This window comes from Oncorhynchus clarkii, chromosome 18 (genome assembly GCF_045791955.1).
Source record: "Oncorhynchus clarkii lewisi isolate Uvic-CL-2024 chromosome 18, UVic_Ocla_1.0, whole genome shotgun sequence".
Classification (NCBI taxonomy): domain Eukaryota; kingdom Metazoa; phylum Chordata; class Actinopteri; order Salmoniformes; family Salmonidae; genus Oncorhynchus; species Oncorhynchus clarkii.
In genome coordinates this window covers 52,775,273-52,802,204 of record NC_092164.1, presented here as the reverse complement: position 1 = coordinate 52,802,204, position 26,932 = coordinate 52,775,273, and the positions used below count along the sequence as shown (strand labels likewise).

The 26,932-nt window shown below is 44.2% G+C and overlaps 1 protein-coding gene across 2 annotated transcripts in view; it reads right to left on the bottom strand.

Moving 5' to 3' along the window:
* Positions 1–26,932, bottom strand: part of LOC139373687 (phosphoprotein associated with glycosphingolipid-enriched microdomains 1-like) — an 82,634-nt gene that overhangs the window by 6,319 nt on the left and 49,383 nt on the right. For both annotated transcript variants that reach the window (XM_071114530.1, XM_071114529.1), the window contains 6 exons: positions 15,378–15,427; positions 10,351–10,542; positions 7,557–7,608; positions 4,339–4,441; positions 3,751–3,938; positions 3,077–3,574 (listed from right to left, as the gene is read on the bottom strand). In XM_071114530.1, coding sequence (XP_070970631.1) covers positions 3,077–3,574; positions 3,751–3,938; positions 4,339–4,441; positions 7,557–7,608; positions 10,351–10,517 — 1,008 coding nt within the window. In that variant the 5' untranslated portion in view covers positions 10,518–10,542; positions 15,378–15,427. The remainder of the gene's footprint in view (positions 1–3,076; positions 3,575–3,750; positions 3,939–4,338; positions 4,442–7,556; positions 7,609–10,350; positions 10,543–15,377; positions 15,428–26,932) is intronic.

The window sequence follows — 26,932 nt, the reverse complement described above, 5'->3', positions numbered from 1 at the left end:
GTCTCTGGAAGCAACGTCGGCACAAGAACGGTTTGTTGGGAGCTTCATGAAATAGGTTTCCATGGCCGAGCAGCCACACACACAAGCCTAAGATCACCGTGCGCAATGCAAAACGTCGGCTGGAGTGGTGTAAAGCTCGCCCACATTTGACTCGAGCTGTGGAAACGCGTTCTCTGGAGTGATGAATCACACTTCACCATCTGGCAGTCTGATGGACGAATCTGGGTTGAGCAGATGCCAGGAGTACGCTACCTACCCCAATGCATAGTGCCAACTGTAAAGTTTGGTGGATGAGGAATAATGGTCTGGGGTTGTTTTTCATGGTTTGGGCTAGGCCCCTTAGTTCCAAATCTTAACGCTACAGCATACAATGACATTCTAGACAATTCTGTGATTCCAACTTTGTAGCAACAGTTTGGGGCAGGCCCTTTCCTGCTTCAGCGTGACAATGCCCCCTTGTACAATGCGAGGTCCATACAGAAATGGTTTAATGAGATGGGTGTGGAAGAACTTGACTGGCCTGCACAGAGCCCTGACCTCAACCCCATCGAACACCTTTGGGATGAATTGGAACGCAGACTACGAGCCAGGTCTAATCGTCCAACATCAGTGCCCGACCTCACTAATGCTCTTGTGGCTGAATGGAAGCAAGTCCCCGCAGCAATGTTCAAACATCTAGTGGAAAGCCTTCCCAGCAAAGGGGGGACCAACTTCATATTAATGCCCATGATTTTGGAATGAGATGTTTGACAAGCAGGTGTCCACATACTTTTGGTCATTTGGTGTATCAAGGCAGTTTGGGGTATGGACTGACAGACAGGACATCTACTATGAGGCTGATGATGGAGGACTGAAGTCTAACATGCCAACGCATCAGTCAGCAAGAGAATATGTGGTTTGGTTTCACATGGGTACACAAACACACACACATACAGGCACACACACACACAGGCACACACACATACAGGCAAACACACATACAGGCAAACACACACAAACACATGCGCGCGCACACACCCCCCCCACAGGCAAACACGCACACACACACACATACAGGCAAACACACACGCACACACACGCACACGCACACACACACACACACATACAGGCAAACACACACACACACTCTGAATAAAATACATCTTTTTCCCTTTGGCGACAGACAACTTGACTGTTGACATGCTGAATATCACAGTTTATCTAAGAAAATGGCCCCTGGTGTACATCACACTAGTGACGGGCAAGGTCAATTACATTTTGTCAGTGTAGAGCAGAAGCTTGTAAGGTCATGGGCAACACAAAGTCATATTATTCCAGACAACAGAACAGAGTCATTTCTGTTTATTATGGCTCAATAGCTGTGTTACAGAGCAGGAGAGGATATTGTATGTGTCATATGTGTGTGTGTGTGTGTGTGTGTGTGAGGGATCTGAGGGTCTACCTTAGGAAGAACCTTTCAGACATAAACACGCAGATGTCCTCCTGTGTACACACACACACACTTGAGTGTCATCCGTCATCTGCCTGGTCTGTCAGACAGAGGAGAGCCTGCCCACAATCAATCTCCTTCCCTCTCCTCCGCTCATCTCTTCTCCCCCTCTCTTCTCTTCTCCGCAACACCATAACAAAAGACACCCACATCCTCTCCTCCACTCTGATCTGCATACATTACCATACACATTACGGTCTGACAAGACAAATCACCAGCCAACCCCAGTCACACCGATGCACCGCCACCGAGAATAAAGAACGTTCTGGGTTAACCTTAAATCAGCTCCAGAGTGTGTGCAAATGTGTGTGTGTCCATATGATTCCATCCGTGCGTGTGTAATATAGAGGTTGTAAAAATAAAATTGGGGGTAGAGACACGTAGAGGAGAATTAATGGTGACTTCAAATTCCAACACGGGGAGACGCAATAGGAACATGCTTTGGGGGTGCAGGTGGCCCAGCACAGCCCTGCGGTTGGTTCAATATTTCATCATATAGCAGGGAGCCAGAGGGTCAAGCTGGGCTAGGCGTCACCTGCTGTCCAATGGTACACTTGTATTACTGATTAGCTAATTGGCTGGAGCTTCAGAGACAAAAGAAGGTTGCTCGGAGAAAAGCCACAAAGGAGGGCTAGACAGACAAGGCTGTGTGTGTGTGTATGGGGGGGTTGTAGTTTGTGTATGTGTCTGTGTACGTGTGCACGTGTGTGTGTGTGTGGGGGGTGTAGTTTGTGTATCTGTGTACGTGTGTGTGTGGGGGGTGTAGTTTGTGTATCTGTGTATGTGTGTGTGTGTGTGTGTGGGGGGGGGGGGTGTAGTTTGTGTATCTGTGTACGTGTGTGGGGGGGATTGTAGTTTGTGTATCTGTGTACATGTACGTGTATGTGTGTGTGTGTGGGGAAGGGGGAGGTTTTAGTTTGTGTATCTGTGTACATGTACGTGTGTGTGTGTGTGTGGGGAGGGGGGAGGTTGTAGTTTGTGTATCTGTGTACATGTACGTGTGTGTGTGTGGGGAGGGGGGAGGTTGTAGTTTTTGTATCTGTGTACATGTACGTGTGTGTGTGTGGGGGGGAGGGGGGAGGTTGTAGTTTGTGTATCTGTGTACATGTACATGTGTGTGTGGGGGGGGGGGGGGTTGTAGTTTGTGTATCTGTGTACATGTACGTGTGTGTGTGTGTGTGTGTGTGGGGAGGGGGGGGGGGGTTGTAGTTTGTGTATCTGTGTACATGTACGTGTGTGTGCACTTCGTTTTATTACGGGTGACAGGTTCAGTACACATCACTGCATTCTTTACCAGAAGGTAGGTTGGCCCTCTTTGAAGTCTCGTAGTCATCGCTGTCTGTTTATTTATAAAGCTCTCACTAAAACTCCCGGCGTACCTAACTTCATTAATAACCTTTAGATCTCTCTCATCGGGTGCAGGAAGTTTGCCAGGGCAAAGGATGCAAATCACTATCTAGTGAAACAATGCATATAGTATTGTGAGGAATACTTAGCGCTGTCGTCCTACTGTCTGTTTACTCAATTTCTCACTTACACACATAGGCGTACACAAACACAGACAGAAACACAGACAACCCTCCTCACCTCTCCGTTGTGAAGTGCTGCCCCCATTACCACCACCCCTCCTGCGTCCATCATGGTAGGCTGGTTGTCGTTCTCATCCAGCACCTTGTCAGGTACAGGCGGGGGTCTGTCCTCCTCCTCGGGCTCCTCTGTGGGGCTCACAGCAGCAGTGATGGTGGCTGAGCGCCTGGCCTCCAGGTCTGCACTGTAACGGCTCTTCTTGTTCAGATCCACCGAGGCGTACTCCACTCCCGCGCACAAGGGCCCCCGCTCCGGGGTGCTGCAGGGGCTGAGGTGGCCATTGTGGAGGGCTGGACGGTGGTGGGAAGGGGGTAGGGGGTTGTGGAGGTGGTGAGGGTCGTCATCGGGGCTGAAGGGGGACGTAGTACCGTGTCCGTTGGGTATACCTACAGCCAGGCTCCCTGGATGGTCCTTCAGCTCTTTGACCGTCTCGTAGAGGGAGTCTTCAACGCTCACGTCCCGGGACGCCGTTAAGATGCCGCCTCTCTCCTTCACCACCTAGTTAGTTGATTGACACAGCTGTCAGTACATTAGGACTAGTCTTCCTGGGTGTATACTCCAACACAAAATAGACAACACAATCCAGTACAGCTATACAATAAAAACAAGAGGACTCATTCCAATAAGTAGCTGAATAAGTACACAGGAACAACAACAATATGAATCCCTAATACCTCGTAGGTGCCGTCTCCAGAGACGGGTAGAGGGGGTTCGCTGGAGGATCCCATCCCCTCCAGGGCGCTGTTGGGTGGGATGCTGGGAAGCTCACGGTCCTGGGGACACTTGGAGCTCCGCAGCTCTGACTGGCTGGACAGCATCTCCTCAGAGGGCTGGGGACTGCTGTCCTGGGTGTCTGTCAACACTGGGAGAGGATGGATCAATCCAATTAAATAAACATTTTTAAAGATGAGTTGGGTCGAGTTTAATTGAATTGGACACAACAAAGGGGATAGTGGGTGGGTGGTTATGCCGGGTTAACAGAGAGAGTTTGAGAACCAGGTACTGCAGTGAGGCCTCTTGTCTTAGACCACTGCGCCCCTCGGGAGCCCCACGTCACTGCAGTACCTGGTTGGAATCCAGGCTGCATCACATCTGGCCGTGGATTAGATAGCCACAGGTGTGGAAGCCAAATGAATAATCAAGCAAATGTGTAGGGTGAAGGCTAAATGTGGATGTAATGTATTCTGAATGAAAATTCCACTCTCTGAAACTCTCTGACAAACAAATGACACGTGCAGAAGAAGTCATTGTGCGTGTATTACCTGTACCACTGGTTAGTGGGCCGTTGTGTGAGCTGCTCACCACTAGGTCAGTCCCTGGGCTGTCCACAGATTGACTTCCGGTAAACGTCTCTCTCTCAGATACCTGTACAACAGAGACAAGGACTAGGTTAGGATCAGTTTAACCTAAATCCCTATGTGGTCCTGTGTGGCTCAGTCAGTACACATACAACAAACATATGCGCTCACTGTATTAGAAGTCACTTCGGATAAGAACATCTGCTAGGTGGAGCCAAATACATTACAGACACATGAAATCAGTGTCCTTCTACTCCTCAATCTGAGAGGCTGAGAGCAAATCTAATATATTTACACTTGAATTCATATTAACACCATGACATTGTGGGGGGAGAAACGGACATTGAGCTAGCAGCCACTGCAGGCCTTTGTTTGTTGTTTTCCAGACACCTTCACAGACACAAAACCAAGGGACAGTGAGATATATAGCTCTACAGCACCTCCTATTGGCTGTGTCTGGTAATGACTGTTGCTAGGCTGAATCTGATGGAATTCCTACAGACATAGGAGTTAGCTGCGCAGCACTTAGCCTGTCGAGGACAAAGACAACGAGCTTATTTAACCTAATAATGAGACCAGTAATCATGCTGTCGAGTAGAAGACAAAGCCCCTATTTAACCTGTCACTCTGTGACAGACCCACCACTGTTTAAGTGAAGTCCTCTTCAATACTTTCACAGGCGAGGCGCAACATTACAGCGTAAAGGTTACTCACCAGATACCCAATCTATCAGATGAAAGCGTTTCCATGTCCCTGGAAGTGTGAGCAGAGTGTGTGTGTGTGTGTGTGTGTGTGTGTGTGTGTGTGTGTGTGTGTATGTGTGTGTGTGTGTGTGTGTGTGTGTGTGTGTGTCACTGTGTGTGTGTGTGTCACTGTGTGTGTGTGTCACTGTGTCACTGTGTGTGTGTGTGTGTGTGTCACTGTGTGTGTGTGTGTGTGTCACTGTGTGTGTGTGTGTGTGTGTGTCACTGTGTGTGTGTGTCACTGTGTGTGTGTGTCAGCATGTGATTGGAATGAAAGGAGGATGTCAGTTTCTCTAAAAGAGAGATATTTATCTCACTTAACCACCCCTTGTAAGTGTAATGTGTTCTTTGCTATAGCTAATGCCCATCATGGTCCTCATCATCATGGAATAGCTGGGGATAGTGTAATAATTCAGAATATGCACTCAGAATCCCATTGAAATAAACAGTTTACTATGCGATTCATGTGCTAACTCGTGAACTGGTGAAAGGTCAATTCATGTGCTAACTCGTGAACTGGTGAAAGGTCAATTCATGTGCTAACTCGTGAACTGGTGAAAGGTCAATTCATGTGCTAACTCGTGAACTGGTGAAAGGTCAATTAATGTGCTAACTCGTGAACTGGTGAAAGGTCAATTCATGTGCTAACTCGTGAACTGGTGAAAGGTCAATTCATGTGCTAACTCGTGAACTGGTGAAAGAAAAGGTCAATTAAATATTGTGGCTCTGAAAATAGTGATTCTTCTCTGAGAACATTCAATTCCATATACAGATACTGCAGACCAAAGTGGAAGACATTCTACCCATCTGGTGTTGTTTCCAGACCACAGTACACAGTCTGTGTGTGTTAGCGTGAGAGAGTGTGTCAGAGTAAATATTTTGACTGCATTCATCACATTAAACTAATACTCCTTCCCCACTCTGGAAGTCATGTCTCCCTTCTGTCTATTCCTTCCTGGATAATGTTGACCTCTGAACTCTTAACCTGGGTCATCATCCCTCCTGTTCTACACCACACTCAGGCAAAGGAGTGGCTACATCTTCCTCTCCCTCTCTCCTCCCTCCCTCTCCGGTCATTATGTATGCTAATGTAACTGCCTCATGCTCGACACCCCCTGACACCCAGAGAGAGACACTCACTCGCATGCACACAGGCACATGCACAAACACAAACAGATTCACAACTCACAGCTGTTCTCTCCTCTCCAAGAGTCTAACCCAGGAAGACACCAACTCACAGCTGTTCTCTCCTCTCCAAGAGTCTAACCCAGGAAGACACTAACTCACAGCTGTTCTCTCCTCTCCAAGAGTCTAACCCAGCGAGACACCAACTCACAGCTGTTCTCTCCTCTCCAAGAGTCTAACCCAGGAAGACACCAACTCACAGCTGTTCTCTCCTCTCCAAGAGTCTAACCCAGCGAGACACCAACTCACAGCTGTTCTCTCCTCTCCAAGAGTCTAACCCAGGAAGACACCGACTCACAGCTGTTCTCTCCTCTCCAAGAGTCTAACCCAGGAAGACACCAACTCACAGCTGTTCTCTCCTCTCCAAGAGTCTAACCCAGTGAGACACCAACTCACAGCTGTTCTCTCCTCTCCAAGAGCCTAACCCAGCGAGACACCAACTCACAGCTGTTCTCTCCTCTCCAAGAGTCTAACCCAGGAAGACACCGACTCACAGCTGTTCTCTCCTCTCCAAGAGTCTAACCCAGGAAAACACCGACTCACAGCTGTTCTCTCCTCTCCAAGAGTCTAACCCAGCGAGACACCAACTCACAGCTGTTCTCTCCTCTCCAAGAGCCTAACCCAGGAAGACACCAACTCACAGCTGTTCTCTCCTCTCCTAGAGTCTAACCCAGGAAGACACCAACTCACAGCTGTTCTCTCCTCTCCTAGAGTCTAACCCAGCGAGACACCATCTCACAGCTGTTCTCTCCTCTCCAAGAGCCTAACCCAGGAAGACACCAACTCACAGCTGATCTCTCCTCTCCAAGAGCCTAACCCAGCGAGACACCATCTCACAGCTGATCTCTCCTCTCCAAGAGCCTAACCCAGCGAGACGCCATCTCACAGCTGATCTCTCCTCTCCAAGAGCCTAACCCAGCGAGACACCAACTCACAGCTGTTCTCTCCTCTCCAAGAGTCTAACCCAGGAAGACACCAACTCAACCATTCTGCTAGACAAGTTGCCTCTGACATGTTCTCTCCCACTTTTCATTGACTAACCCTGTATCCCACAAGGCCAACCCTCACTCACAGAAGTGTTGAGAGGAATGTCTTGACAGAAAATGAAAAGAGGAACTCTCAGATTTCTTTTCAGGGAGAGATATACACTTCAGCAGAATAACTTAGACTTGCCGTTTCAATTTAAGGAAGCGAGAGAACCCTTTAAAAGAGGGAAAAGAGGAAAGGGAGGAGGACGACTTCAGACAGACTCACTCCATTCATGAGGTTCTCATGGTCTCCTGGGCGGCCATTGGATTTATTTTGCCTGGAGAAGAAGAAGGAAGAAGATGATTAAAGCTTTGACTTTGTCTGTTTGGAGGTTATGTATGGACTCAACTACAGTCTACAGAAGACTGTAATAATGCAGTCTATTATGCAGACACCCAACTGTGTTAGTCTGTCTGCCGGTACCAAAGTGAGAATGTGATTAATAAACTATATTACAGTACAGTATAACTACAGTGCCTTCAGTGTTCACAGCCCTTAACTTACTCTATATTTTGTTGTGTTACAGACTGAATAAAACATAGATTTGTTTTGTTTTGTTTTTGTCACCAATCTACACACAATACTCCAAATGATTTTTAGAAATGTCTGCAAAAGTATTCACACACCTGAGTCAATACATGTTAGAATCACCTTTGGCAGTGATTACAGCAGTGAGTCTTTCTGGGTAAGTCTCTAAGAGCTTTCCACACCTGGATTGGCAGTGATTACAGCTGTGAGTCTTTCTGGGTAAGTCTCTAAGAGCTTTCCACACCTGGATTGGCAGTGATTACAGCTGTGAGTCTTTCTGGGTAAGTCTCTAAGAGCTTTCCACACCTGGATTGGCAGTGATTACAGCTGTGAGTCTTTCTGGGTAAGTCTCTAAGAGCTTTCCACACCTGGATTGGCAGTGATTACAGCTGTGAGTCTTTCTGGGTAAGTCTCTAAGAGCTTTCCACACCTGGATTGGCAGTGATTACAGCTGTGAGTCTTTCTGGGTAAGTCTCTAAGAGCTTTCCACACCTGGATTGGCAGTGATTACAGCTGTGAGTCTTTCTGGGTAAGTCTCTAAGAGCTTTCCACACCTGGATTGGCAGTGATTACAGCTGTGAGTCTTTCTGGGTAAGTCTCTAAGAGCTTTCCACACCTGGATTGGCAGTGATTACAGCTGTGAGTCTTTCTGGGTAAGTCTCTAAGATCTTTCCACACCTGGATTGGCAGTGATTACAGCTGTGAGTCTTTCTGGGTAAGTCTCTAAGAGCTTTCCACACCTGGATTGGCAGTGATTACAGCTGTGAGTCTTTCTGGGTAAGTCTCTAAGAGCTTTCCACACCTGGATTGGCAGTGATTACAGCTGTGAGTCTTTCTGGGTAAGTCTCTAAGAGCTTTCCACACCTGGATTGGCAGTGATTACAGCTGTGAGTCTTTCTGGGTAAGTCTCTAAGAGCTTTCCACACCTGGATTGGCAGTGATTACAGCTGTGAGTCTTTCTGGGTAAGTCTCTAAGAGCTTTCCACACCTGGATTGGCAGTGATTACAGCTGTGAGTCTTTCTGGGTAAGTCTCTAAGAGCTTTCCACACCTGGATTGGCAGTGATTACAGCAGTGAGTCTTTCTGAGTAAGTCTCTAAGAGCTTTCCACACCTGGATTGGCAGTGATTACAGCTGTGAGTCTTTCTGGGTAAGTCTCTAAGAGCTTTCCACACCTGGATTGTGCAACATTTGCACATTATGCTTTAAAAAATTCTTCAAGCTCTTTTACATTATTGATCATTGCTTGACAGCCATTTTCAAGTATTGCGATAGATTGGCAAGACTAACTAGGCCACTCTGGAACATTCAATGTCGTCTTGGTAAGCAACTCGTATATATATATTTGGCCTTGTGTTTAAGGTTATTGTCCTGCTGAAATGTGCATTTATCTCCCAGTGTCTGTTGGAAAGCAGACTGAACCAGGTTTTCGTCTACGATTTTGCCTGTGCTTAGCTCCATTCCGCTGATCTTTTTCCTAAAAAAGTCCACAGTCCTTGTCAATGACAAGCATACCCATAATAGGATGCAATCTCCACCATGTTTGAAAATATGAACAGTGGTGCTTAGTGATGTGTTGTATTGGATTTGCCCCAAACATAACACGTTGTAATCAGGACAAAAAGGGAATTGCTTTGCCACGTTGTTTTGCAGTATTACTTATTGCAAACAGGATGCATGTCTTTGAAGATGTTTTATCTGTACAGGCTTCCTTCTTTTCACTCTGAAATGTATGTTAGTATTGTGAAGTAACTACAATGTTGTTGATCCATCCTTAGCAATCACATAACACAACCATCAAACTCTGGAATTGTTTTAAAGTCATCATTGGCCCCGTGTTGAAATCCCTGAGCAGTTTCCTTACTCTCCGGCAACGGAGTTAGGAAGGACGCCTGTATCTTTTTAGTGACTGGGTGTATTGATACACCATCCAAAGTGTCATTAATAAATTCCCTATGCTCAAAGGGATATTCATGCTTTTTTATTTTTTATTTACCCATCTACCTATAGGTGCCCTTTGCGAGGAATTGGAAAACTTCCCTGGTCTTTGTGGTTGAATCTGTGTTTGAAATTAAGTGCTTGATTGAGGGACGTTACAGAGAGTTAGGTGTATGTGTGGGTTACAGAGATGAGGTAGTCATTCAAAAATCATGTTAAAAACAATTATTGCACACAGAGTGAGTCCATGCAACTTATGTGAATTGTTAAGCAAATTTTTATCTCCTGAACTTATTTAGGCTTTCCATAACAAAGGGTTGAAGATTTATTAACTCAATACATTTTAGCTTTTCATTTGTAATTAATTGCTACAAATTTCTGAAGAATTTATACTTTGACATAATGGGGTATTGTGTGTAGATCAGTGACACAAAATCTTTTAAATTCAGGTTGTAACACAACAAGATGTGGACAAAGTCAAGGGGCGTGAATACTTTCTGAAGGCAAGTAAAACGACAGTATTCTGGCATTTCATTTTATTGTGTCCCACTCACCCCTGGCAGCTGGCACACAGCTGCAGTAGCAGTGAGAGAAGCACGATGGCAGAGATGGCCATCAGGGTGACCACAAGGACCAGCGGCTCGCTGCCTAACGATGTCGCCATGGAGACCCCTGACCCCACGACCCCCGGCCCTAACAAGGCACTGAGCACCGGAGCCATGATGCATCACACTCTGGGAGGGGACCTGCTAGCAAGAGGGCACCACACACGACCATAACAGGTTCATTCTCTTCATTCTATACCGACCATAACAGGGGGGGGGGGGGGGGGAGAGAAAACATCAACACAGTGGCATCAAAAGAATAGTGCACAAAGGTCATTGATCAAGGAAGACACCTGTGAGCCACATCTGACTCAGGTTCTTTCTCTTCATTCTATACCGACCATAACAGGTTCATTCTCTTCATTCTATACCGACCATAACAGGTTCATTCTCTTCATTCTATACCGACCATAACAGGTTCATTCTCTTCATTCTATACCGACCATAACAGGTTCATTCTCTTCATTCTATACCGACCATAACAGGTTCATTCTCTTCATTCTATACCGACCATAACAGGTTCATTCTCTTCATTCTATACCGACCATAACAGGTTCATTCTCTTCATTCTATACCGACCATAACAGGTTCATTCTCTTCATTCTATACCGACCATAACAGGTTCATTCTCTTCATTCTATACCGACCATAACAGGTTCATTACCGACCATAACTTCATTCAGGTTCATATACCGACCATAACAGGTTCATTCTCTTCATTCTATACCGACCATAACAGGTTCATTCTCTTCATTCTATACCGACCATAACAGGTTCTCTTCATTCATTCTATACCGACCATAACAGGTTCATTCTCTTCATTCTATACCGACCATAACAGGTTCATATACCGACCATAACTTCATTCTATACCGACCATAACAGGTTCATTCTCTTCATTCTATACCGACCATAACAGGTTCATTCTCTTCATTCTATACCGACCATAACAGGTTCATTCTCTTCATTCTATACCGACCATAACAGGTTCATTCTCTTCATTCTATACCGACCATAACAGGTTCATTCTCTTCATTCTATACCGACCATAACAGGTTCATTCTCTTCATTCTATACCGACCATAACAGGTTCATTCTCTTCATTCTATACCGACCATAACAGGTTCATTCTCTTCATTCTATACCGACCATAACAGGTTCATTCTCTTCATTCTATACCGACCATAACAGGTTCATTCTCTTCATTCTATACCGACCATAACAGGTTCATTCTCTTCATTCTATACCGACCATAACAGGTTCATTCTCTTCATTCTATACCGACCATAACAGGTTCATTCTCTTCATTCTATACCGACCATAACAGGTTCATTCTCTTCATTCTATACCGACCATAACAGGTTCATTCTCTTCATTCTATACCGACCATAACAGGTTCATTCTCTTCATTCTATACCGACCATAACAGGTTCATTCTCTTCTATACCGACCATAACAGGTTCATTCTCTTCATTATTCTATACCGACCATAACCGACCATAACAGGTTCATTCTCTTCATTCTATACCGACCATAACAGGTTCATTCTCTTCATTCTATACCGACCATAACAGGTTCATTCTCTTCATTCTATACCGACCATAACAGGTTCATTCTCTTCATTCTATACCGACCATAACAGGTTCATTCTCTTCATTCTATACCGACCATAACAGGTTCATTCTCTTCATTCTATACCGACCATAACAGGTTCATTCTCTTCATTCTATACCGACCATAACAGGTTCATTCTCTTCATTCTATACCGACCATAACAGGTTCATTCTCTTCATTCTATACCGACCATAACAGGTTCATTCTCTTCATTCTATACCGACCATAACAGGTTCATTCTCTTCATTCTATACCGACCATAACAGGTTCATTCTCTTCATTCTCACTCTTCTCTACTGGTCATAAAAGTAATTTGCAGTGCTCTTCCATGACTATATACATCTATATACTATAGTTACATTGAGTTATGTTGCCACTTTCCAAATCATAAAATCATCATCCTTTAATGCAAAATGTGTCTTTTGTCTAATATATTTTTCGTTATGTGTAGGACCCAACTAAGACTGTAGTCATCGGCGTTGGCTGATGGGTATCCTAATAAATCAAATAAAAAATGGAATCCAATAGAAGACATACTAATATCATTACAGTGGATATTAATTCATCATATAGCGGCGCTTCAAATCTGTTACTGTTGTGCTATTACAGATCTGCCTAGTTCTCATGCAGTTGTTGCAATGTAGTGCAATGTTTTAAAACAGCCACAAGGGGGCAAGCCAGTGCAAACAGAGACTGCAATGCAGGCAATGAGGGTCATACTATGTGCTACAGACACGCTGCAGTCTCCTCACTCAGAGAATACTACAGAACTTGCGTACTGCGCATGTAATAAGTAACCTCCCCACGTAAGCCATATCTGCCTGAATGCTATCCAAGAGGGTTAGGCTTAATTCAATTCAAATCAAATGAAATGTTATTCATCACATGCTTCGTAAAAGCTTACTTACGAGCCATTCCCAACAACGCAGAGATAAAGAAAATAGAAAAGTAAAACACATAATAATAAAAGCAATAATAAATACACAATGAGTAAGGATCATTTGTCTCTATACGAATCCATGTGCATATAACTAGGAATAATGTGACAGATAATACACGCCAGCTGCAGCGTATGTGATGAGTCAAAACAGTGTTACTGTACGCAGTACCCTCAGTAGCACCTTGCGGTCGATTGCGAAGCATTTGCCATACCAGGCAGTGATGCAGCCAGCCAGGATGTTCTCAGTGGTGCAGCTGTAGAGCGTTTTGAGGGCCCATCCCAAATGTTTCAGCCTCCAGAGGGGGAAGAGGTGTTGTCATGCATTCTTCACCACTGTGTTGGTGTGTGTGGACCATGTTAATTCCTGAGTGATGTGGACACTGAGGAGCTTGAAGCTCTCGACCCGCTCCACTACAGCCCCATCGATGTGAATGGGTGCCTGCTTGGCCCTCTGTTTCCTGTAGTCCACGATCAGCTCCTTTGTCTTGCTGACTTTGAGGGAGAGGTTGTTGTCCTGGCAGTCTCTGACCTCCTTCCTATAGTCTCATCGTCGTCGGGGATCAGGCCTACCACCATTGTGTTGTCGGCAAACTTAATGATGGTGTTGGGAGTCGTGCGTGGAAGCGCAGTCTTGGGTGAACAGGGAGTACAGGAGGGGACTAAGCACACACCCCTGAGGGGTCCCTGTGTTGAGGGTCAGCGTGGTGGGTATGTTGTTGCCTACCCTCCCCACCTGGGGGCAGCCCGTGAGGAATGGCACCCTTCTCCAGAATTATTTAAATAAGCCAGAGAGGTTGTGTGGCCCAGATGTCTGGCAGCCCTGAGTGTTGCTAAGGACTGGGCACTGCATCTCTCTCTCTATGTGTGTGTTTATGTGTGTGTTTATGTGTGCATATATCTGTGTGTATGTACAGTACCAGTCAAAAGTTTGGACACACCTACCCTACTCACCTACTGGTATTTCTTAATTTTTACTATTTTCTACATTGTAGAATAATAGTGAAAACATCAAAACTATGAAATAACACAAATGGAATCATGTACTAACCAAAAAAAGCTAGGGGGCACTATTTTCACGTCGGGATGAAAAGTGTGCCCAAAGTAAACTGCCTGCTACTCAGGCCCAGAAGCTAGGTTATGCATATTATTCGTTTTAAAAAACACTAGAAAAACAAAGTAGAAGTAGAAAACACTGAAGTTTCTATAACTGTTTGAATATGTCAGTGAGTATAACATAACTTATTTGAATGCCAAGAGTGTGCAAAGCTGTCATTAAGGCAAAGGGTGGCTACTTTGAAGAATCTCAAATATAAAAATATTTTTATTTGTTTAAAATATTATTGGTTACTACATGATTCCACATGTGTTATTTCATAGTTTTGATGTCTTCAATATTATTCTACAATATAGAAAATAGTAAAAATAAAGAAAATCCCTTGAATGAGTAGGTGTCCAAACTTTACACTGGTACTGTGTGCATGTACGTACAATCAGTAGCAGTGTAAAGTTTGGACACCTACACACACATACCCCCACACACACACACACACACACACACACACACACACACACACACACACTATTTGTGTGGGGCAGGGAGAGAGAGGGAGGAAGAGAGAGAGGTAGAAAAGGAGGGCCTCAGAGACAGAAGAAAGAGGGTAGCTGATTGCTCTAACTAACCTTGACCTTCCCTTTTCAATCAGTCAAGCAGACAGCAGTAACAGAACAGAGAAGAAGAGCCAAACATACGTCCAAAGTGATGTGTGTTTACTAGGGCCGGTATTGCGATACTCGTTAGTATCGTGGCAATGAAACAAAACGCAAAGCGGAGAACAGCCCTAATGTTGGAAACAAACATCATTATGTTGTCATCCAGTCACATTTTTGTATTTTCCAAGCTATAGCGCACACTATTTGACATACAGTAAGGACCAAAGAGTTTTGTGTGCTTAGTGTTTCCATTTTTGCCAAGGAAAAAATATTACTGGCATCGTCCCAACCCTAGTATTTATGTGGGTCTGAAAAGTCCTCTTGCCACTCTGCTCCTATGCAAATGCAGTTGTGGAGCATGGGAGCTAACATCAGGCCAGTATTGTGTAGCAGAAACAACACGCACACACAGAGAGTGTGTGGTGTGAAACTCTAGCCAGTAGCAGAGTGAAAACCAACCCCTGCTTCAGTGTCAACATGTCATCATAGGACATAAAAACACCCACCAAATGATTATTATTAGAATGATCAGCACTCAGTTGTGAAGACTAAAGACCAGTACTGAGAAGTGACACCAAGGTGCTACGTATGTAAACATACATACTATAAATAAACTAGTCTTTAAATGTCACTTTCAGTGCCAGAGTGAGAAATATACACTTTTATCACTCCTGTGAGTTACAGTGCAAGCAGAATGTAAACAGAACCTTACCTTGACACCTTGGTTACACAGGCTGTGGTTATTCACGAGCTCGTCCTTGCCTGCAGAGAGGAGAGAGGGGAGTTACTAGCTATGGAAAGTAGTGTGGTGGTGTAGAGTAGAGCACTGCAGAACGTACAGCAGGGTGGGGTATAATATCATGCATGGATGGCATACAGAAATGTATACAGTGACTGAGATGATAATGACTGTGTGACATCATCCCACTGCATTCTATGTATCCTCTGGGATGTGATCGGTTTGTCCCTGATTCTCAACAGACAGAGGAGAGGACACCTACTGGAGAGGAACAACAACATAACAGTGGGCTGTAACTGTTCCATCTGTAACAGCTCACAGTGGCAACTGAGGCCTACCTCAAGTCTCTGCACTAAATGACTCACCCCACAACTTCTGAAAACACAAGCATGACAAACATCAAGATTGGGATTTGATAAAAATTCAGATGGGCTCTTGATTTTCTGGTTTGTCCAGAAAGCTGGTTTATGGGTCATAGGGAGTATCCAGTAAGTTATGCCATGTTATCTCCTAACTTTTGCAACACACAGAGGCTCTATGACTGTAGCCTATTGCCACTTTGATGACTTATAACTGGCCTACAAAAAGCTACACGAGCCACGCTCCACTCTCATGAAAAGCAAGAGCATCAGCATAAATTATACAATTTCTCTCTATCTTCTTTCTCTATACTGCAACAGTCGTGCTCAGATCTGTACCTTTCTGAACAAGTCAGTTAAAATGACAAATAGCCAAGATTCTTAAAATTACAAATACCCGAGACCCGTGACAACCATATCAGATTAACCCATACCCGTGACATTATTTAGAATTCTGGATGTGGACCCGCTACGGTCCGAGATCGAGATTCGGGTATCTCTAGTGTGTGCCTCTCTCTCTGTAGGCTTGTGAGAGACACACACAGCAGATAATTACAGACTGAATACCGTCATGTCACTATGGCAACTCTATATTCTCCCCCACCCCTTCATGATTATTTATGGTTTGCGGGCAACAATTATAGAAATGTTTTAATCATGTTTCCCTGAACAGCACTGAGTGAAGGGACACAGGTGGAAGAATGATGATGACGAGGTTCGAGCTCCATCCGACCAAGAATAGTAACTCTCATCCCCTTCCCTAGTCCAAGAATATTAACTCTCCTCCCCTTCCCTAGTCCAAGAATAGTAACTCTCATCCCCTTCTCTAGTCCAAGAATATTAACACTCATCCCCTTCCCTAGTCCAAGAATAGTAACTCTCATCCCCTTCCCTAGTCCAAGAATAGTAACTCTCATCCCCTTCCCTAGTCCAAGAATAGTAACTCTCATCCCCTTCATTAGTCCAAGAATAGTAACTCTCATCCCCTTCCCTAGTCCAAGAATAGTAACTCTCATCCCCTTCTCTAGTCCAAGAATAGTAACTATCATCCCCTTCCCTAGTCCAAGAATAGTAACTCTCCTTCCCTTCCCTAGTCCAAGAATAGTAACTCTCATCCCCTTCCCTAGTCCAAGAATAGTAACTCTCATTCCATTCCCTAGTCCAAGAATAGTAACTCTCATCCCCTTCCCTAGTCCAAGAATAGCAACTCTCATCCCCTTCCCTAGTCCAAGAATAGTAACTCTCATTCCATTCCCTAGTCCAAGAATAGTAACTCTCATCCCCTTCCCTAGTCCAAGAATAGCAACTCTCATCCCCTTCCCTAGTCCAAGAATGGTAACTCTCATCCCCTTCCCTAGTCCAAGAATAGTAACTCTCATCCCCTTCCCTAGTCCAAGAATAGTAACTCTCATCCCCTTCTCTAGTCCAAGAATAGTAACTCTCCTTCCCTTCCTTAGTCCAAGAATAGTAACTCTCATCCCCTTCCCTAGTCCAAGAATAGTAACTCTCCTTCCCTTCCCTAGTCCAAGAATAGTAACTCTCATCCCCTTCCCTAGTCCAAGAATAGTAACTCTCATCCCATTCCCTAGTCCAAGAATAGTAACTTTCATCCCCTTCCCTAGTCCAAGAATAGTAACTCTCATTCCATTCCCTAGTCCAAGAATAGTAACTCTCATTCCATTCCCTAGTCCAAGAATAGTAACTCTCATCCCCTTCCCTAGTCCAAGAATAGCAACTCTCATCCCCTTCCCTAGTCCAAGAATAGTAGCTCTCATCCCCTTCTCTAGTCCAAGAATATTAACTCTCATCCCCTTCCCTAGTCCAAGAATAGTAACTCTCATCCCCTTCTCTAGTCCAAGAATAGTAACTCTCATCCCCTTCCCTAGTCCAAGAATAGTAACTCTCCTTCTTTCCCTTCCTTAGTCCAAGAATAGTAACTCTCATCCCCTTCCCTAGTCCATTATGCATTTTGTCCTTTACAAGCCTATAACACCAACAACTTAAATAATTTAAGTTAATATACAATCAAACGAGGATATCTATGCGAAGCTAACTCGGAAGAAAAGCAGAATAACTCTTCCATCTCATCTTCTTCCCAGTCTGTCCAAAGACACCAAAGACAGCTACATTATTTCATATATTTTAGACTGTGAAAAACCACCTTCCTGACCTCTGTGTGAGACTAAATGAACCCAGCAGCAATAAGCCCCAAGCCACAGAGAGAGTGCTCTCCTCTCCTGCCTGAAACAAGAAAGCACTCCACACTCCAGTCTTAATAGGAGAAAAACAGAGTCTTGGAAGAGAGAGAAAGAATCGAGAGAACATTCTATTCCCTGCCATAGAAAATAACAAAATGGAAAAGCCATTTAAAGTAGGAATGTGTTTGGACTGCAGCGGAGAGGCCTCCTACTTTTGGCCCAGCAAACACACACACACACACACACACACACACACACACACACACACACACACACACACACACACACACACACCGGCTCCCATTGCAGCTGCGACCCGCCGACTCAGCGCAGCACCATGGGCTTGCAGACTCAGGGACCCCTGCAGAATCACAGCCTCCATCTGCACCGTACAGTATCCCTCCGCACAGGAAAATAATGCTACCTCTGTGAGCAGTGTGTGGCTTGCTAGCGGCAGGCTGATAGTCAGAGAGACGAGTGCACTCTGGCACGCCCGTGGAACACCACCTTCTCTGTGAGTGGCCTTACACACGCACGTGGAACACCACCTTCTCTGTGAGTGGCCTTACACACGCACGTGGAACACCACCTTCTCTGTGAGTGGCCTTACACACGCACGTGGAACACCACCTTCTCTGTGAGTGGCCTTACACACGCACGTGGAACACCACCTTCTCTGTGAGTGGCCTTACACACGCACGTGGAACACCACCTTCTCTGTGAGTGGCCTTACACACGTACGTGGAACACCACCTTCTCTGTGAGTGGCCTTACACACGCACGTGGAACACCACCTTCTCTGTGAGTGGCCTTACACACGCACGTGGAACACCACCTTCTCTGTGAGTGGCCTTACACACGCACGTGGAACACCACCTTCTCTGTGAGTGGCCTTACACACGCACGTGGAACACCACCTTCTCTGTGAGTGGCCTTACACACGTGAGCACAGCTGGATCTTGAGAACTCTTCCCAGGGAGGATTCTCATGTGTGAGCCAGAGGCATTTCCAGAATAAATCATTTGATAAGAGAATGGGAAAAACTCACTCTGGAATAATAATACAATGAGGAATTTTGGGTTGGGGAGGGGGGTGGCACTTGTTATTTTATAATGAGCTTTTGCAGACCAAGATTAGGTGGAAGTGAGAGTATGCTCTAAAGTGCACTTTCATATAATATAAATAAATAAATTGTAAAAGCAAAGAGAAAAAAAAGAAATGCATTCAAAGTTACGCAAATTAGTTTCATTTTGAAGAAATCCTATGCCGCATTTTCGTGACATTAAAACTTCCATTGCACTCTTATGTGAGGGAATGTTTAATACAATACAAGGGCTTCTCACATTCTTGTATCAGACACAAATTCCTCTGTGACGTTTTTCAACCGGACAGTGAGAGTAGAAAGACATGCCCAACAAAGACCAGCACTAACAGGTCCTTCTCCGCCTCTCAGCAGGATTTCACGCCATACAGCATATGTTGCTGTCTCTGTGTGTGTATTGTGTGAGTGTGTCTGCTTGTGTTTCTCAGTCTGACAGGCCTAATGATAATCAATGCCACGCTATTCAGCATGCGCCCTCACACCTCGGGGCCCCCCCTCATTCAAGGGTTTTTCTTTATATTTACTATTTTCTACATTGTTGAAAAATAGTGAAGACATACAAGCTATGAAAAAACACAAATAGAATAATGTAGTAACCAAAAGAGTGCTAAACAAATCAAAATATTCATACATTCTTCAGAGTAGCCACCCTTTGTCTTGATGACAGCTTTGCACACTCTTGGCATTCTCTCAACCAGCTTCATGAGGACTGTTTTTCCAACAGTATTGAAGGAGTTCCCACATATGCTGAGCACTTGTTGGCTGCTTTTCCTTCACTCTGCGGTCCAACTCATCCCAAACCATCTCAATTGGGTTGAGGTCGGGTGATTGTGGAGGCCAGGCCATCTGATGAACTACTCCATCACTCTCCCTGGTCAAATAACCCTTATACAGCCCGGAGGTGTGTTTAAGGTGATTGTCCTTTTGAAAAACAAATGATAGCCCCACTAAGAGCAAACCAATCACTGAAACGTTGATTAATGTGCACTGTCCCTGTAAAAATAAAAATAAACTCAAACTCAAACTCAGACAGCGTCACCAGCATAGCATCCCCACACCATCACACCTCCTCCTCCATACTTCAAGGTGGGAACCACACATGCGGAGATCATCCGTTCACCTACTCTGCGTCTCACAAAGACAAGGCGGTTGGAACCAAAAATCTCAAATTTAGACTCATCAGACCAAAGGACAGATTTCCACCTGTCTAATGTCCATTGCTCGTCAAAAAAATCTACTATCTATAAATAAATAAATAACCAAAGCAATAAAAGAAACTAACAGACAGGAGACAGAGGACTTCTGACACAGTGACACACCCATCCCTAAGGCCCGTCTGTGGGTCATTCATACAGTATATTACAGCCTTTCAGGATGCTGTCCCTCCGTGGCCCTGCCCTGTCTAAGACAATACCATCAGCTAGCTAACTAACACCACAGCTAATACCATACCACAGACAGACCATAACAGGTTCATTCTCTTCATTCTATACCGACCATAACAGGTTCATTCTCTTCATTCTATACCGACCATAACAGGTTCATTCTCTTCATTCTATACCGACCATAACAGGTTCATTCTCTTCATTCTATACCGACCATAACAGGTTCATTCTCTTCATTCTATACCGACCATAACAGGTTCATTCTCTTCATTCTATACCGACCATAACAGGTTCATTCTCTTCATTCTATACCGACCATAACAGGTTCATTCTCTTCATTCTATACCGACCATAACAGGTTCATTCTCTTCATTCTATACCGACCATAACAGGTTCATTCTCTTCATTCTATACCGACCATAACAGGTTCATTCTCTTCATTCTATACCGACCATAACAGGTTCATTCTCTTCATTCTATACCGACCATAACAGGTTCATTCTCTTCATTCTATACCGACCATAACAGGTTCATTCTCTTCATTCTATACCGACCATAACAGGTTCATTCTCTTCATTCTATACCGACCATAACAGGTTCATTCTCTTCATTCTATACCGACCATAACAGGTTCATTCTCTTCATTCTATACCGACCATAACAGGTTCATTCTCTTCATTCTATACCGACCATAACAGGTTCATTCTCTTCATTCTATACCGACCATAACAGGTTCATTCTCTTCATTCTATACCGACCATAACAGGTTCATTCTCTTCATTCTATACCGACCATAACAGGTTCATTCTCTTCATTCTATACCGACCATAACAGGTTCATTCTCTTCATTCTATACCGACCATAACAGGTTAATTCTCTTCATTCTATACCGACCATAACAGGTTCATTCTCTTCATTCTATACCGACCATAACAGGTTCATTCTCTTCCTTCTATACCGACCATAACAGGTTCATTCTCTTCATTCTATACCGACCATAACAGGTTCATTCTCTTCATTCTATACCGACCATAACAGGTTCATTCTCTTCATTCTATACCGACCATAACAGGTTCATTCTCTTCATTCTATACCGACCATAACAGGTTCATTCTCTTCATTCTATACCGACCATAACAGGTTCATTCTCTTCATTCTATACCGACCATAACAGGTTCATTCTCTTCATTCTATACCGACCATAACAGGTTCATTCTCTTCATTCTATACCGACCATAACAGGTTCATTCTCTTCATTCTATACCGACCATAACAGGTTCATTCTCTTCATTCTATACCGACCATAACAGGTTCATTCTCTTCATTCTATACCGACCATAACAGGTTCATTCTCTTCATTCTATACCGACCATAACAGGTTCATTCTCTTCATTCTATACCGACCATAACAGGTTCATTCTCTTCATTCTATACCGACCATAACAGGTTCATTCTCTTCATTCTATACCGACCATAACAGGTTCATTCTCTTCATTCTATACCGACCATAACAGGTTCATTCTCTTCATTCTATACCGACCATAACAGGTTCATTCTCTTCATTCTATACCGACCATAACAGGTTCATTCTCTTCATTCTATACCGACCATAACAGGTTCATTCTCTTCATTCTATACCGACCATAACAGGTTCATTCTCTTCATTCTATACCGACCATAACAGGTTCATTCTCTTCATTCTATACCGACCATAACAGGTTCATTCTCTTCATTCTATACCGACCATAACAGGTTCATTCTCTTCATTCTATACCGACCATAACAGGTTCATTCTCTTCATTCTATACCGACCATAACAGGTTCATTCTCTTCATTCTATACCGACCATAACAGGTTCATTCTCTTCATTCTATACCGACCATAACAGGTTCATTCTCTTCATTCTATACCGACCATAACAGGTTCATTCTCTTCATTCTATACCGACCATAACAGGTTCATTCTCTTCATTCTATACCGACCATAACAGGTTCATTCTCTTCATTCTATACCGACCATAACAGGTTCATTCTCTTCATTCTATACCGACCATAACAGGTTCATTCTCTTCATTCTATACCGACCATAACAGGTTCATTCTCTTCATTCTATACCGACCATAACAGGTTCATTCTCTTCATTCTATACCGACCATAACAGGTTCATTCTCTTCATTCTATACCGACCATAACAGGTTCATTCTCTTCATTCTATACCGACCATAACAGGTTCATTCTCTTCATTCTATACCGACCATAACAGGTTCATTCTCTTCATTCTATACCGACCATAACAGGTTCATTCTCTTCATTCTATACCGACCATAACAGGTTCATTCTCTTCATTCTATACCGACCATAACAGGTTCATTCTCTTCATTCTATACCGACCATAACAGGTTCATTCTCTTCATTCTATACCGACCATAACAGGTTCATTCTCTTCATTCTATACCGACCATAACAGGTTCATTCTCTTCATTCTATACCGACCATAACAGGTTCATTCTCTTCATTCTATACCGACCATAACAGGTTCATTCTCTTCATTCTATACCGACCATAACAGGTTCATTCTCTTCATTCTATACCGACCATAACAGGTTCGACTATACCGACCATAACAGGTTCATTCTCTTCATTCTATACCAACCATAACAGGTTCATTCTCTTCATTCTCACTCTTCTCTACTGGTCATAAAAGTAATTTGCAGTGCTCTTCCATGACTATATACATCTATATACTATAGTTACATTGAGTTATGTTGCCACAGACAAAACCATCAGCTATCTAGCAATACCACAGATAATATCATACCACAGACAAAACCATCAGCTATCTAGCTAATACCACAGATAATGTCATACCACAGACAAAACCATCAGCTATCTAGCTAATACCACAGATAATTTCATACCACAGACAAAACCATCAGCTATCTAGCAATACCACAGATAATATCATACCACAGACAATACCATCAGCTAGCTAACACCACAGACAATACCATCAGCTAGCTTGCTAATACCACAGATATCATACCACAGACAATACCATCAGCTAGCTAGCTAATACCACAGATATCATACCACAGACAATACCATCAGCTAGCTAACACCACAGACAATACCATCAGCTAGCTTGCTAATACCACAGATATCATACCACAGAAAATACCATCAGCTAGTTCGCTAATGCCACAGCTAACCAACTGGGACTAATCTAGTTTTGAACATGGTGCAAGCAGTCGGAGAAATCCAAGAGAGGACACTGTCAGTTCCATGGGTCAGTGCCCGATGCTCGCCAGACCTTCCAGTAGCGTCTAATCTAAACCAATCAGTGGTTTTCTCGCGGGGACGTGGCGAGAGGGAAACCTTCCAATTAAAACAGTCAGTGTTAATCAACAGAATATGGCGGGCGGTGTAGCCATGGAAACAGTGATGGTCCCACGGGTTGATGTTAATGGTCTGACATAGAGTAAAATTGATCCGTCTTGTTTTTCTCCTAAATGGGAAGCAGTCGGATGGACAGACTGCATAATTTAGAGGGCTTCTCTGTATTTTTGGTTTCCTCTCATTTCTCATCTACAAGTGCTGCTTGAATCTGTTATATATCTTCTGAGTTGCCTCTCTCTTTCTCATCTTTGAGTCCCTTTTCTTTTTCTCTTTGTCTTCATATCCATCCAGGTTCTCCCTCTGAGTTCCCCTTTCTCTTTAAAGATGCCTATCAAGCTTACTTTAAAACAAGGAATTAAGGAAATGAAATGGAAACTTGCTGAATGTTTTTCTGCAGTAACAGGCAGGGTAAAGTACAGCCGGTGCCTATTTGTTTAACAGAGATGCTTCTCTAAAATAAGACGTATTTTTCAACAGAAACCCTCAAACCTTCTATATATTGCTGTAGGTCTCTTGAGGACAGGGCTGTAGGTCTCTTGAGGACAGGGCTGTAGGACTCTTGAGAACAGGGCTGTAGGTTCCTTGAGGACAGGGCTGTAGGTCTCTTGAGGACAGGGCTGTAGGTCTCTTGAGGACAGGGCTGTAGGTCTCTTGAGGACAGGGCTGTAGGTCTCTTGAGGACAGGGCTGTAGGACTCTTGAGAACAGGGCTGTAGGTCTCTTGAGGACAGGGCTGTAGGTCTCTTGAGGACAGGGCTGTAGGTCTCTTGAGGACAGGACTGTAGGTCTATTGAGGACAGGACTGTAGGTCTCTTGAGGACAGGACTGTAGGTCTCTTGAGGACACGACAGGGCCGCCCTATATTGTTCCCAATCATGTCCGGTTGTGATACAGCCTAGAATCGAACCAGGGTATCTGTAGTGACGCCTCAAGCACTGAGATGCAGTGCCTTAGACCGCTGCGCCCCTCGGGAGCCCCCCGGAAATGTTTTTCCCCACACAGAAGATTCTTTCAGCCAAGAAATATCCCATCCGACCACATCAAGTGGAAAACAGAGGGTATGGATAACACCACACTGCCTGCCTTTCTCTCTCTATGAAGCCAGTTAAGGAACTGAGAAAGTAAAACAAACAAACGTAACTCTAGCTCTCACACACAGCATTCCACTAGAGTTAGAGGTTGAAGCTGCACTTCTGGGGCTCAAAATGGGGGTTTGTATGGCTGGCAGGTTACTAAAGGAGTGCTGTCCCCCCTTTTCTCTCCCTCTCTCGGTAGTGTCTGCATTCAGGGCATGCTGCTCTGCTCTACTGTGTTCAGCTAGCAGACAAACAATACTGTCTGTGTCAACCATTAACACACTAAAGTCTGTAGTCTAGAGAAACTTCTCTATTTTTATCTGTGTTTTGCTCTAGGCGCACTAACGCTCAATTTCTCTCTCGCTCTCCTTTTCTCACCTCCTCTTTCTCAGTCCCTCCCTCTGGTCAACACCAAAAAGGAGGAAGCATCATCATCATTATAATCGTCTCTATTTGGAGAGCGTGAGAGATTTAAACATCCGACCACAAAATAACACTAAACCTAAAATTAATATTCTCATAATCCCTTTTTGAATACTGAGAAGTACCAACTGCTCAGGGTCTAACAATCAATTGTTGAAATTCAATATGAGCTCAAACTAAATATGTTGCAGTGCAGCTTTGTAACGATATCGCAAGTCAGCCGAGTCGGCCATTAAAATCCCATAGCGTAGTCTAAATGAATAACACGAGAGACATTGTCATTGTCAACATTGTCATAGTCCCAGTGACGGTCACACATCCTAAATGACTTTCTCACCAAACATTTAGACAGCTGCTGACCTACTGACCTGCGCTGGTGAGGCTGGGGGGGTGACATTATCACAGTTAAGAGTGAAGGAGCACATGCCTGTTGATATCACTTCAGCATCTCAAAACGGATAGAAAAACAAGAGGCCTGCTATCCCACAAAGGAATCCAAGAAACACCACAGACACAAAGGCTCAAATATTCTTGGAGGATCCAAGAGATCAAGGGAATGTTATCTTGTAAGAAAACCTCAAATTCTCCCTAAAGTGAGTCGACAGCACTCAGCACTAAAAAGCAGAGTTGTCTTTGAGTCACAGGCTGTTGCTGCAGAAGTCTTGCTGCTGGATCTTTGGAAATGAGGTGCAGATTACCACTGATAGAGCAGAGCAGGTCTTTATTCAACAGGAGAGATTATGATGTGCTGCATAGCAGGGAAGATAAAAACATTAACACAGACACGGGCCTTGTCTGTCTCTCTCTCACACACACTCTCTCTCTCTGTGTCCATCCGTCTCCCTGTCCGTCAGTCTCTCATCTCAGGTACACAAGGCCATTTGGTTGATTCATTATGCCAGCCCAAATGAGATGTAACAGATCTCTACAGAGAGTCTATCTCCCTCTCACACACACTTGTTTTGCAAACCCAAAATCTTCATAACAGACACATACACCACAAACAACGTTCCCCCATCAGCACCCCACCATACATCACCTAGCTCTGACACCAGCCGGCCAGGCAGGCGGGCGGACGGACGGACGGACGGACAGACAGACAGACAGACCCACACAGATAGACACACCCAGACAGACACGCCCACAGGAAGACACACCCACACACACATATCCACACAGACAGACAGACAGACATACACACCCACACAGACAGACACACACACAGACACAGACCCATTGGGAATGTGATGAAAGAAATACAAGCTGAAATAAATCATTCTCTCTACTATTATTCTGAGATTTCACATTTTTTTAATAAATTGGTGATCCTAACTGATCTAAGACAGGGAATCTTTACTAGAATTAAATGTCAGGAATTATGAAACTGAGTTTACATGTATTTTGCTAGGGTGTATGTAAACCTCTGACTTCAACTGTACACACCCACCCACACAGACAGATATACACACAGACAAAGACACACCCAGACAGATATACACACCCACCCACCCACACAGATATACACACAGACAGACAGACACCCACACAGACAAAGACACACCCAGACAGATATACACACCCACCCACCCAC